General features: G+C 38.5%; 1 protein-coding gene across 2 annotated transcripts in view; it reads right to left on the reverse strand.

The window, feature by feature from the left end:
• USP46 (ubiquitin specific peptidase 46) overlaps positions 1-14,730 on the reverse strand; it is a 60,135-nt gene that overhangs the window by 20,018 nt on the left and 25,387 nt on the right. For both annotated transcript variants that reach the window (XM_051967493.1, XM_051967492.1), the window contains exons 3-4: positions 11,716-11,929; positions 6,901-7,130 (exon numbers count right to left, since the gene is read on the reverse strand). In XM_051967493.1, the coding sequence (XP_051823453.1) occupies positions 6,901-7,130; positions 11,716-11,929 (444 nt within the window). The remainder of the gene's footprint in view (positions 1-6,900; positions 7,131-11,715; positions 11,930-14,730) is intronic.

Consider the following 14,730-nt stretch of genomic DNA (forward strand, 5'->3'; position numbering starts at 1 on the left):
ATCATTAGGTCCAAGGCTACACCATGACTAGGATTTTCAATGAACATGTTTTACTTGCAATTAACCAGACTGTATCTACCAAAATAATCACTGTCAAGAATTTTAAAAGTTAAAAGGAGATTTTACAATGAAATATAAAAACTCTGCAGATAAATCTGAAATTCTCTATTCTGGAGAGCAATTTGGAACTATGATCGAAAGATAATAAAACTGTGCATACCCTTTAACCCAGAGATATCATTACTAGGTCTACATTATACACACACACACACACACACACACAGAGAGTAAAAAGGAAAAAAGACCTAAATGTACAAAAATATTTATAGCAGTTCTTTTAGTGGTAACAAAGAAATTGAATGGATGCTCATTAATTTGGGAATGACAGACCAAGCCCTGGTATATCATTGTGATGTAATATTGTTCGGCTATAAAAAATGATGAAAAGGATGCTCTCAGGAAAACCTGGAAAGAATTACATGAACTGATGCAGACTGAAGTGAGCAGAACCAGGAGAACATTGTATATACACAGGGACAGCAATACTACGTGATGATTAGCTTTGGATGATTTAGCTATTCTCAGCAATGCAATGATCCAAAGCAGTTCCTAAGGATTTATGATGAAAAATGCTATCCATATTCAGAGAAAGAACTGAAATCTGAATGCAGATTGAAGCATACTTAAAAAAAAAAAAAAAACCTTTATTTTTCTGGGAGATTTGTGTGTGTGTTTATCTGTTTTCTTTCACAACATAACTAAAATAAAATAGAAATATATTTTATATGACTACACATATAACATGTCAAATTGCTTGCATTCTCAATGAGAAGAAAGGAGAGAGAGAATGCAAAACTCAAAGTTTTAGGAAACAAATGTGAAAAACCGTTTTTCATATAATTGATGAAGACTAAAATATTCTCTTTTTTGTTTGTTTGTTTTAAAGACAAGAATGACAATCTAATGACTAAATTCAAAGACTTTTTCTCAGTCCTCATCTTCTGACCTCTCTGAAAATTTTAACACAGCTGGCTACCCTCCTCCCCCCTTTTAGGTTAACTTACACATCACTCTAAATTCTAACCTAAGCATGACATTCCCTACTGATTTTCTTCCTACCTCTTTAGTTGCACCTCTTTTGTTTTAATTACTATCTCTTTTTCTCCCAGTTCATTAACAGAGATGTTCCCCAAGAGTCTGTTCTTGGTGTTCTTTTTTCTCTAAACTCTCTTCCTCAGCAATCCCACTTATTCCTATAGATTCAACTACCTCCTTCTATGCAGATGATGCCCAAATGTCTATGCCCCGCGTTTCTAAATTCCTTCAAGTCAAGTCCTTCACCTGGAAATCCTCCACACAGTAACTCAGCTTTAAAATATCCTAAACCAGGATTATTACTGTTTCTGTAAACTCATGCTTTCTTCTCATGAGTTGAAAATACTGTCTACAAGAAAACTTTCAAGCCCAAGAAATGGTAGATATATCATATATATGTATTACCTATAGACATATAGATATATGTGTATATGTGTGCACATATACATACATATATATATTAAAAATGACTCCTGCTCCTTTTTTCTTCAGTGAATCATAGAATTAAAAAGCTCTGAAAAAGGAACTTGTCCAGATTCCTCGTTTTCCAAGAGAGGAATGAATAAGAGTGGTTAATGACCAAGAATGTATAAGAAGTAAATAGTGGTCAGGATCCAAATCCAGATCTTTCCTCTTCTCTATCTAACTTTAGATCATTTATCTTTTAGTTTCATTTAGTACCTCGGACAGCTAAGTGATGCAGTCATTGCTATTTGCATAGAGAGAGGGACTTATGGGTAGAGGTAGAAACGGCTTTCTTGCTACAGTACTACCCAGCTCTTTTTCTACTAGAAAAAGCAGAATGCTGGGTATGTTCTACTGGCCAAGAACTAAAAGGACTTTCTGACCCTAAGTGGAGACCACTAAACTGAGAGACTAAGAGGGGTCTATAGACACCAAGAGAGCACTGAAGAATCCAACTAAAGAAGTCAAAGAATAGATCTGACTTCAAGCTAAGCTTCTGCATTTTCTAGTACGGTCTGAATGAAAGAAGAGCTCCAATTCCTTTGCCTGAGAACCGGACAAAGGACTTCATAGTCACCGTTTGAGAATGCTGGCTAAAGAACTCCACATCCCTTCCTTCTGGAAAGGGGGATTATTTTTCAAGTGGGTAGAAGAACAGGTGCTTCTGAGGATATTCCCTCAGTGGAGAACCACAACTGAGATATAAGAGGAAGTTGAAAAAGTGAAAAGTTATAGCAAGTCAAGAAAGCAGTAAGTTCTTTTTGTGGTACCAAAGGATTGGAAAAAGAATGGATGCCCATCAATTAAGGAATGGCTGAACACACCGTGGGATATGAAGGCAGCTGAATATTATTGTTCTCTAAAAAATGATGAAGAAGCTGATTTTAGAAAGGCCTGGAAAGATTTACATCAACTGATGCTGAAACAAGCAGAACCAGGAATACATTGTTCACAGTAACAGCAAGAGTATGTGATGAAGAACCATGAAAGACTTAGTTCTTCTCCTTGGTTCAGTGATCCAAGGCAATCCCTATAGACTCTGGACAATGCCATCTGCATCCAGAAAAAGAACTAAGGAGACTGAATGTAAATCCACACATGCTATGTTTACTTCTTTTTTCTGTTTTTGTATCTCTCCCATGATTTTTCCCTTTTGCTCCGATTTTTCTCTTTCAACACGATTTATAAAGCAATGTGTATTAAAAATAAATAAACTTACTACAAAAAAAAAGACAAGAAAGCAGTAGCCTACCTATAGAAGAGATGTTCCATCTCCATCCCCCACCCCCATTTTTGGCATAGCCAAGGAGACAGCTGGGGCAGAGACATGACACCTACCAGGAAGTGGGCTCATTCATCAGGGAGCACCTGAGACACACCATTTGGCAGGTAACCAAAGATAGCAATGCTTGTGGGGAGAAGTTGAGCAGCACAATAATATCGGTGCAAGATAACGGCAGTCTTGCAATATCAGAAGCATGAGTTTTCCTTCCCATCCTCCATGTACACATATTTCCTGTGAATATTCCCCTTTAGGAGTGTACCCTGGACACATTTCTTCTCCCTAACTGAATGTCCCACATATGACTCCCATGAAGGTCCTGTGAATATTCCCCTTTAGGAGTGTATTCTAGACACATTTCTTCCCCTAAATGGATGATTCCTATCAAGATTTGTTCTTCTCATTGAAAATGTTTACAATTGTGGGAGAATGAATTATGGAGGAGTTATTAATGTTCTTTTGTTATTGTTAGTACATTCCTAGTTAATTAAGCCTAGTTAACTAGTAAAAGTGAACTATCAGTAGGGACTAGTAAGCTATGATTTAGACAAGGTTCTGGCCAGAAAGTATCTAGAACCTGGTATAGCTAACGGAGTAATATGAGTGATAAGTCCCTAGGTATTAAAGATTATTTGGAAGAGCCATTAGGTGACACAGTAAATAGAGCACTGGGCTTGGAATCAAGACATCTTTCTAAGTTCAAATCTGGCTTTTAGGCATTTACTAGCTTGTGACATTGGGTAAGTCACCTACTGTTGTTTGCCTCAGTTTCCTCATCTGCAAAATGACCTGAAGAAGGAGAATCTTTCACAAAGTCAGAAACATAACCCCAAAACTACTGAACCAAGCGGAATGGGACTTTCTATCCAGATCCCCCATTTTACAGGGGATGAAGTACTGTAATTAAGTCTCAAAGATGAAACTAGAATCCGGAGTCTCTTACTTTCTCGTCTAACCTTATGTTCTTTCTAGCATACTCCCAGATTGCAGAAGGAAAGGGAGGAAAATGAAGATAACTTTTTATTTACCTAACAGGCGCCACCAAGGTACTGAGAATCAAGTCATAATGACAATGAGGTAGTCTTATTAAGTTAGGAAGAAACTGTGTACAAACCTGCCACTATAGACCAGGAACTAAATAAAGCAAGAACTTATGAAACAAGGTCCTTATTGCATAGGGATAAATCCACCTTAAAAACCCTAGGAACAATGGGTGTGGCAAAACTAGTTGGCAGCCTTAATCCAGCAGACCTTGGAGGCAAGAGGATAAAATTTAAACATAAAGAAAGTATGTATATTAAGATTCAACAGGCCTAGAAAATGGAAGGGAGGAAGCAAAAGAGTAACCAGTATAAAACTAAGGGAAAAGTCGCAGCTTTTCAATTCTGAAGTAACTTTACCAAAGTTAGTTGGAAAACCCTTTCTCTGTGGCATTTCTAAAAGGGGACTGAAAGCAGCCCTGTCTCTACAAATCTGTTGACATTTTTGCAGCAAGTTCAGGCAACAATCCCAATTGACTTCCAAAGGGTGAGAACCAGAAAAACAACATTGTTTTCCAGAACATGAGGCTGAAAGCTGTTTCTCCGTAATTAGAAGAAACGTTGAGTTCTTTTTATCACGCTGACAACTCTCCAGAGGCTAATCTACTCAGCACAATCTCCTCCAGTTTGGTCCCACTGTGAGATTTCACAAATGCAGTCATTGATAATTTTTTTCCCTTAACTCTTGAAGTATCTTCTATTCCATAACTGCCCTGTATAGAAACACCAAACATTAATATGCTCTCCCTTTTACATCTTTATTTACTCTTAACATGGCAACAGTAATTTAAGCTTTCCACAACTTGTGGAACAGAAGTATAACAAACTCGATATGTTGTTGTGCCACGGTTCTCTTTTATTATCCTGCCTCAGTTTCCCTAAATTGTCCTGCCTCAGTTTCCCTAATTGTTCTGCCTCAGTTTATAAGTGTTCTGCTCAATCCTGCAAAACCTCCCCTCCCTCTCTATCAAAATATTTGATAAGGATAAAAGATCTTATATTTTAGAATATCAGAATGTCAGATATTGTCTTATCAAGATGCCTCTCCCCATCTCTAGGAGGACAATGCCTTCCCCCCACCCTGTCAGAGTTCCCGCTCTTAGCACTCTGACTTTGTCCCTGCCTCAGTCTACCCCCTGTATGTGAACATATATGTCACTGAGAACTCACATTGTGGCTGGATCCTTGGAGATGATAGTCTCATTCAGCCCTGGGATCAAACCATGATCCATTTGGTCCCAGTAAATCTCTCCCTTTCAAATAAAATATTAAACACTCTCTCATCTCTATCTTGCCTCAGTTTCTCCAGCATTACAATGTCTAAGACCAACTTCATCATCTTGTTCCCCAAACCTTCTGATTTCAATATTTCTTTCAATTGCACCATCTCCTTTCACTTAGTCTTCAAACCCATTATGCTAACTCAGAGTCTCCCCCCTTCACCTCTCATACTTAATGGGTTGCCACATCCTGATGATTTTACCTCCACAACTGTAATCTCTCCTGACTGCGTGCTCCTACTCTCCATTATCACTGTCATAACTCCCACAGGTCCTGAATATCACCCACCTGTACTAATAGAATAATTGCATAAAAGCTGTTCCTGCCAGTCAAAACTAATAATCATGGTGCCAGGGGCAAACAGCACCAACATGCCCTCAAACAACTTTATAATTCATACTGTGAAAATGGCATAACAAATTTAGACAAGTGAGTGGAGTGGGAAGGAGAATTAGAGGCTCCAAGATACGTCTTATTAATCGTGCCTACCATCTTATAGTTTCCTATTTCAACGAACTATCCTTGCTACTGATGTAATGTGACTTTGGGGTCTTCTGATCTTGGGGCTTCTGTTCTCATGAGTCTTAGGTCTTCCTTTGGAATCTGCCTCAGGAAACAGCACATCCAATCTATCAAGTCCACCCTTAATTCATCTGGAGATTACTTCCTAGCCCTACCTTTGAGCTATAGAATTAACATATCTATGACTGAAAGCTGTAAAAGTGTATCTCCTTGGTACTGCTTCTTTACTGCATTTGCTTAGATTTCAGTCCCCTCAGTAATGGTGTCACATTGCTTTTAATAAACTTTGCCCCTTAACTAGGAGATGGGTTCACAAATTCTTTTGAGACACTTCGGCGACACTGGACTGGTCTGGGACTTTTAACGTCCCCCTTCTCAACCTCAACACGACCTAGATCCTAAACTTAGTTGTTTCTACAATGAGAAGAGTACATGTACTTAATGGAACTAATTTTCAAAATTCACAATCTTTTATAATCTTTATTTTATATAAATAAAGCTTCTCAAGATATTCCTAAGGAAAAGATGCAGAAGGCTAAATGATAAATGAGATCAATTCAAAACTGTACAAATAGATAGACTCAAAGAATAAGTCACTGATACTTTTCTACTATTTTGAAAGGAAGTCTCTAGTACAAGTGCCCCAGGGATATGAGGTTGGCCATTTGGAGTTCAATCTTTTTGTTAAGGCCTCAGATAAACATAAATGGGATGTCATCAAATTTGCAAATGACCAGGATGGGAAAAATAGCTAACACATTGAATAACTGAGCAAAAAAACAAACAAACCCAAAAACCAGTGCAACAGAATGAATCTAAGAATATTAAATTCACAAAAATAAATGTAAGGTTTTATATTTGGGTTCAAAAAAATTAACTTCATAAGTACATGATGAGAAAAATATGACTAGACGACACGAAATAAAGCTCTGAATTAGCTAGCTCAGGCAGATTTACCTAAGCATTTATATTTAGTAGAGATGTAAGCTCCTAAAGGGTAGAGGTCATGTTTTATCTTTTATATTTTCCATATGTGCACATGTGGATACTGTACATATATCTCTAATTTGATATTTGGACAGTTTGATGTTCTCTTAGAACACTGTTTCATCTACAGCTGGTTTGGGAATATTTTTCTTGCTGTTTAAGGAAAAAAAATACATGTAAATGTACATAGACACTTCAAAATGGAAAAAAAAAAATTCTAAAGCTTACAGTTTCACAGTTCAAGCATCGGGTTTCATTGGTCAATGTTCCCTGAAAGATTTCATGTACCCAAGTGAGTTCTGGCTTATTGTTCTCCACAGGTTCATTCATGTTGCCATTTTTTAACTTCCCATTTTGTTTTTCCTGCTTTTTCTCCTCCTGCAGGATGTCTGCAATAGTGTTTAGCAAATAATTTAAAAACTCATGGGCATCCTGCTGCATGTAGTTGTCAAAGAGATCTGGAAAAAAAAGAAAGAAAGAAATTCATTATTTTGCTCTCCATTTTTCACTGGAAAAAACAAAGCATATTTAAAATCAAGTACCACACCTACTCATTTATTTTAAAAGATGAACAAGTATAGAATATTAGTATACTTACCTGTGATATATAGCTAAGGTTTAAGAAAACCCTTAACCATTTCATTTTATTTTCTAAGGTCTAAGCTCTCCACAGAGCTGCATTTGAATGATAAAGAAAATCTCCAAGGTAAAATGTATGATTTTTGCTTTAAATATGGATTTTTAAAAAGTTTACTTTCTTGATAAAACAAATACCCTCATCGATTGAGTATTGAAAAAGACCATTCATCCCTTCATTTTACAGGTGAGGAAATTAAGGCAGAGAGATGAGGTGACTTACTCAAGACCATAAAGCTAGCTAGTGTCTGGGCCAATATTTAAATCTGGGGCTATCTGCTCCATAGTCTAGGAAACTATCCCCTGTCCTACTATATCAGAAAAAAAAAACGGAACTACTATTATATTGTTATGGGTTATTCAGCCTACTGTGAATTAGCTGTTGCGAATCGAGGTCTCTCCTAAAGATTCTAGCTGCTGTTCTTCATTTTCAAAGAGCACCATTATATCAGGGAAGTGATGTCATGACATGCAAGTGAATTGGATGGAAGGGAGGAAGGACTCGGCAAGATCACCTGCCTCACTTTTCCATCCAGAGCCATCTGGGTCCAGTGGCCAGATATAGACCTGGACTATGGAGATGGCTCCAGATGCAGTGATTCCAGTGACCCAGAGCTAAAGGACATTGAAACAGGGCATAGAAAGAAATGAGGCACATTCTCGTGTGAGGAAGGAAGATTCCCCAACATAAATTTCCTTTTCTGTGCTGTCTCCTTAACTCAAGCCTCTCCTCCTCCAATCCATCCTCCACTCAGCTGCCAAAGGGATTATCCTGTTTGATCAGGTCATCCCTCTTTTCAGTAACCTCCAGCCAGTCCATTTGCCTCCAGAATCAAATATAAAATCCTCTATTTGGCTTTCAAAGCCTTCTATATCACCCCCCCACCCTGCAGTCTTCTTATAACTAACTACACATGCTCCAATCTAGTACACTGGCTCCCTTGTTTTTCAAACAAGATCCTCCATCTCCTGACTCTAGGCAATTTTACCGGCCATCCTGCGTGCCTGAATTCCCTCTCTCCTTATCTCTTGCTCCCTCCGGCTTCCATCAAGTCTCTCTAAAATCAGAACTCTAAAGCATCTCGGTCTCAGCGTTCATTACACACTCTGTCATATCTGCTTGCTTCTTTTTGCTGTTATCCATTTATCCAAATCTTCCCAAATTTCTCAAAAATTAGCAGCCATCTAGTAATTAAGTGCTATGTGCCACGCACAGTGCTAGTGTGGGTCAGGTAAGGATGAGGAAAGAAATGGAGGTGAGTATTTGGGCAAGGAAGAAGGCTTGCAGCGGTCATAGAACTTGCTGCATTAGGGAAATGATAAGCAGGAAAGTGGGAAAAGATCTTACACTATGGAATTAATGTTTGATTAGGATATGAAAGAAAGTGAATGAAGAGTGAAGCAATAAAGAAGCAAGATTACAAATTAATCAGGACGGATCTGTTTTGTACAGGAACATAAAATTAGCTCCTAACTTTAAAGCCAGATTCGGAGAACCAAAGCCAAGTGGTTCTACTCTGAATTTAAATGTCATATAGAACATGTATAACTGATGACACATACAAGGCTGACCCTGCTGTATACACAGTCAGTACTACATTACAGACGTGTCTCCTCAAGTAGTTAATGGTGGTCAACATTGTTCCAATCAGTGAGCATTTATTAGGCAATTACTTTGTGTACCAGGCACTCTGGTGCGCTCGGCAGAAACAAATATAAAATGAAATAATCCAAGAAGCTGTTATTGTGTAAGTGGAGACAGTTTGTGCAGATAAAAAAACATCCCGGAAAAATATACACGACAGGATACATAAGGAAGAAAAGCAGAGGGAGTAGTGGGGGTAGCAAGAAGTAGGGGAGGAATCGGGAAAGGCTTCGTGTAGAAGGCAGTCCTCAAGCTGTGTCCTGAAGGAAGGGGTTCTGTCAGCTGATGGGAGAGCATGGGGGCAGCTAGCTGGTAGAAAGACCAAAATGTCGCTGTCCTTGGTTCTCAAGGAGGACCAGAACGACATCACTAGGTTAGAGTGTGTGACTGTGGCTGATCAGACCAATAGGAGCTTGAGTGCTCTGGCGGAGGTCGGGCACAAGGGGTCCGTGTGAACACTGGGTGGATTCTCTCAGTCTGCCTATCTTGCATTTCTTTTGGGCTATTTTAATTCTGCTTTGTTCATAGAGCAGAGCACCTTCTGTGACGAGGGCGCGCCATATTGGGAAGTGGAGAGTCATTTGAGAAGCTATAGACTACTGAAGAAAGGGAAAGAAATGGCATGAGGTTGGAAAGAAGAATTGGCCAAGAAAGGCTTTAAAAGCCAAATATGGGGCAGCTAGGGGGTGTTGTGGATAGAGCAGCAGCCCTGAAGTCAGGAGGACCTGAGTTCAAATCTGGTCTCAGACACTTAACATTTCCTGGCTGTGTGACCCTGGGTGAGTCACTTACCCCCAAATGCCCCAGCAAAAAAGAAAGAAAAAGACATGGAATTTGATGAAATAGCAAGGATTCTAGCTATGCCGTATTGTGGAGAATGAAGAATTAAGGATAATATCAAGATTATGAATCTGGGAGGCTTGAAAAATAATAATGGCTTCAACAAAAAAAATAAGGAAGTCTGGGAGGGGCAGAGAAATGATGGTGGAGATAATAAGGGCTACTTTGGGCATATTGAGTTTGAAATGCCTAGATCATCCAGTTTGGAATGTCCAATGGTGATAAAAGGCTGAACCATCACTAGAACACTTCACTGTAAAGCACAAGACTGCACCATGTGCCACTTGAGTTACTGTCCATTTTTACCATTTATGTCACTGTTCCACGGAGTCTTACTGCTTCCTCTAAAATCATTTCATCTAACAATGAGCTTTTGCTAAACTAAATAGTGCTGGAGGACAAGATATTCCTGAATACAGATCAGACAACCACCTTACTCAAAAAAGTGTATAGTTTTCCATCCCATATAACTCTTCTCTTATTTATTTATTTGTTTGTTTGTTTTTGTTTTTGTTTGTTTTAGATCTCCTCAAGGAAAAAAAAATTAAAACACAGCAAGAAACCAGTAGCAAGTCAACTAAACAAACACCATATACAAGAAAAAGATTCTTTATTTTGGGGGAAAGGGGACGTCCCTAGACAAGAAGCAGAGAATTTTTAGAGTAGAAAGAGCTCTCTGCAACAATCAAGTCTAAATTATGCTAGTAAAAGGATCTCCATGATATTACACCCACCCTCTACTTCCAGACCACCAATGGGGGGAAATCCTTGGAGATTGCTCCATGTGATCAAAATTTCTCCTTTCCTCTCCAAATTTCACTCTGGACTTCCTCTTCCATACCCAAGAAATCTCTTCATCCTAAAGCTCCCTCAGACCCCAGAAACCACACATTACAAGTACCAAGCTTGCCCGATGGCTTTTCCTTGGAAGGCACTCAGGTCAACTAACACCTCATCACACCCAGGACTGCACTCTTTACATCTTCCACAAAGCACAAGAGCCACAGATCTTTGTGTCCGCCCCCAAACCTTTCCAGTTTATTCCTTTTGTCTTCTCTCAAGAGAACATGAGTGCCTTGAAGTAGGAACTATCTTTTTGTTTCCTCAGTGTTGAGTACAGTGTCTGGCATATAGAAAGTACTAAAAAGTGCTTGTTTACTCACTCACTTTCATCAAAACTTAAAACTGCTTCTCTATCTTCCACCCAAGGCTCCTGTTCCTTCTCACTGGGACCAAACAAAACACATCTAATCCTTCTGAGAGCATTCTAAAACTGAGGTGCTTAGCCTATTTGTATGTCATGATATCTTTTCACAGCCTGGTAAAGCAAGTAGACCCTTTCTCAGAGAAACCTTTCTAAATGTCTAAAATAAGCTACAAAGAAAACCCATTTTATTGAAACATATTCCCCCCAAAAATTCATAGACCTTTCTCCTCAAATGAAATTATAAATTTTGTCCTGATATGGGAACCAATCCTCCATTAAAAGTTTATTTTGAAGCCTTTTTTAATATAAAAAGCTCACTCCTCAAAGGCCCTATCAGTGAAAACTTTAAAAAAGGTCTGTCAAACTAAGAGAGGCTTTGAATATTGGCCCAATAATGAACTTTGTTTATGGCTAGAGAGATCCATCACTAGGTGAGCCAAAGGCTAATGATCAGCGGGATGCACTTAGTGGGAGGGAGGAAGAAGGAACCAGTTTTTAGGAAAAAACGAGTAAGTCAATTTTGTTTTAATCTAATAAGAATTGAAATCTCCATTGGTATAAGGAATGCTACCATCAAGAAAATGACAGACCCTGAAAATAAACCTTGAGATTGAAGGAATTTGATCTACTCCATCCTGTTATTAACTTTTTCTCACTTTATGGAAAAGCCGGCAAGACCAGTCATGCTTTAAACAAGGCGTTCCTTTATACTCACCATTCTCCTTTCTTAACCTTGAAATGAACTTCTTTGGTGGAATCACGCCAACTTTTTTCTTCTGAGTAGCAATACTATGAAAAAGGTCTGCCAGGCAAGTCAACAGATTTTCCTTCTTTTTTTGCTGGGCCTTGTACGCCAATACATTTTCTCGAAATGGCCGACAGAAGTACAATGCTTGAAGGACAGAGTTACAGTAGCATGTGTTCCCAAACTGCAAAGGAAAAGCAGAATGTCAGGAATCATTTTTCAAAGAGACCTGAATTCTAGAAAACCTTCGCCTATGGAGATCTTAATACTCAATCACCAACCAAGTATGACATTTGTACACAGTCTGCTCATTTTAGCAGAAAGTACCATCTTTTTATGTGTCAATTAAGTCGGTATGGATCAATATAAATAGATGAAAAATGCAAATATTCCCAGTGATGGTCTTTGGATCTTTCCTTTAAGTACAGCAAATTACTTGCTAAATCACTTAGTATTCTCCCACAGATATAATATTCTTTTTTTTTTTAATTAAAGCTTTTTATTTTCAAGATATATGCAAGGATAATTTTTCACCATTGACCCTTGTAAAAATATAGTGTTCCAATTTCCACCGCCTCTCCCCTACCCTCTCCCCTAGATGGTAGATAATCCAATATACATTAAACATGGTAAAAAATATATGTTAAATCCAATATAGGCATATATATTTATATAATTATCATGCTGCACAAGAAAAATCAAATCAAAAAAGAAAAAAGTGAGAAAGGAAACAAAATGCAAGCAAACGACAACAAAAAGAGTGAAAATGCTCTGTTTTGATCCACACTAAGTTCCCACAGTCCTCTCTCTGAATGGCTCTCTTCATCTTAAGATCATTGGAATTGGCCTGACATAATATTCTAAGGTGACAATTAGCATTATTCCCTGATGGGAAAAATGGTTGAGTCTTGTCGGCTGGGACAATGAGCCAAATCTAACAAATAAAAATGACAGATTCAAATCTGATAAGGGCAAATATTTAAATTCTATACTTATGTTTAGGACATTACAGGAAGAAAAAACCTTTTTCTCATAAAAACGATGTAAGGATTTTGGTTAACTGCCAACAACATACAATAAGTATGAAATGATGAACTAAAAATGGCAAAGCTGTCTTTGGCTCAGAAATAGGTCCTAAGAACAAAGCATCTCAATAGCAATCTCTGATATGGCCGGGCCACATCTAAAGAAAAATTACCAACAGGTGCATAGTAAAGAGAAGGGTAATGAGGATAATTAATTTGAAACCATATCAGATAAGGAAACATTGACGAAACCAGAGACATTTAACCTGGAATAGATAAAACTTGGGAGGGGGGAGAGAGAAGAGGGCAAGATAGCTGTCTTTAAACATTTCAAAGGCTGCCATATGGAAGGGGCATTAGACAATCTCTAAAATCCCAGAGGGTGAGACTAAGATCAATGAATGGGAGCGATAGAGAAGGGAGAGAATGGGAACTGATAGGGAGAAATTTCTAAATGTTACAGCCTTTCCCACAAAAGGGGTGCTCACGGTTCTCCCTCAAAGGAGACATTTCAGCAGAAGCTGAACACCACTCACTTGTGAGGGGCAGAGGCTCTTGGAGATATGGAGACATTCAGGTAACTTTGAGCTTTTGAGAACCCTAGCCACCATCATAACACAGTACATAAAAATAAAATAGGACACACAAAAAAGGAATCATTTAAACAAATTCTTCTCTAGAGTTTATCTTTACAAGTAAACTAATTGAAGGAGGGAGTGGAGAATCAAGCTTTGGTACAATGTCACAGCAGACATTATCACAGCCCAGAAAGACTATTCAAATGTTCTTGTCTCCTAACTGAAGACTCTGCCTGCTAAATTTGAGCTCACTCTAGGCCAAACAGCCTTTATGGTTTACAAAGTACTTTATATGGATTTTCTCACTCCATCCTCAGATCAACCCTGTAAAGGAAGTAGTACAACTATTGGGCTTAAGGATTCTTTGTTGTTGCTGTTTTTGTTTTTGACCAGATCTGTGATTTCACTGGTATAAGAAACTTGATGAAATGAAGAAAATCCCTCTGTCATTAAAAGATGGGACCCTTATAATATTAGAGGGTTATTATTCCACAGAAATTTGGCCCTTATTCAACAGACAGTGTCAGGGAGAAAAGGCTTTGATGGAGAAAGTTTCTGGAATATACTTCCCTTTTCTGTATTTGATGGTCCTGCCAGGTTTGATAATGTGTATACATAAAAAGAGGGAGATGGAGGAAAAAGTAGAAAAGATGGAGAAAGAGAGAGAAAGGAAAGAAGTCAAAAGAGAAGGCATAAAAGAAGAAGAAAAGGGAGAGGGAGGAGAGGATAGGAAAAGAGAAAGAGAGGGAGGGAGGGAGGGAGGGAGGGAAGGAGAAAGAGAGAGAGAGGAAATGACTTCTTTTAAGAAACTAGACAGAGCTGTGATATATCACATTAGCTGTGAATACGGAAAAATTAACAAGTCTATGGGGAAAGAAAATAAGCATCAATTTCCATAATTTTTTCTTCCTTCATTCAATGGCCTAAATTTTCATTCCTCCCCACATACCATTAATATATTTCTCTTCATTAAGGCAAAAACTCCCACCGACTTCAGTAACGGTCTTCACAGACCAATTTAAGCCAAGGACTGATGCCCAAGGTCCAAGACATTATTTAAATAAAATGTTCATATTTCACTCCCTTTTATGCTTCTTTTCCAACCCACAAGCATCACTTTCAGTTCTATAATCTTCCTTCTCTCCTCACTAGCCTTTCCCTATGACTACTATAAGAAAGGCCCAAAGTGGAAGCCACACACTTTGTCACACACAGGGAAAGCGGCTGCATTCAGGGGGCTTCTGGGTTCACTGGAAATTCTACATAAGCCTACAACCACACTGTCAGAGAGTGCTTCCAGAGCCATATACAGGAGAGCCAGGTGTTTCTGACAGAGTGGTTATGCTCCGTTAAGTCCTGTACCCAGAGAGGCAGATCAGGAA

The sequence above is a fragment of the Antechinus flavipes genome, chromosome 6 (genome assembly GCF_016432865.1).
Source record: "Antechinus flavipes isolate AdamAnt ecotype Samford, QLD, Australia chromosome 6, AdamAnt_v2, whole genome shotgun sequence".
Classification (NCBI taxonomy): domain Eukaryota; kingdom Metazoa; phylum Chordata; class Mammalia; order Dasyuromorphia; family Dasyuridae; genus Antechinus; species Antechinus flavipes.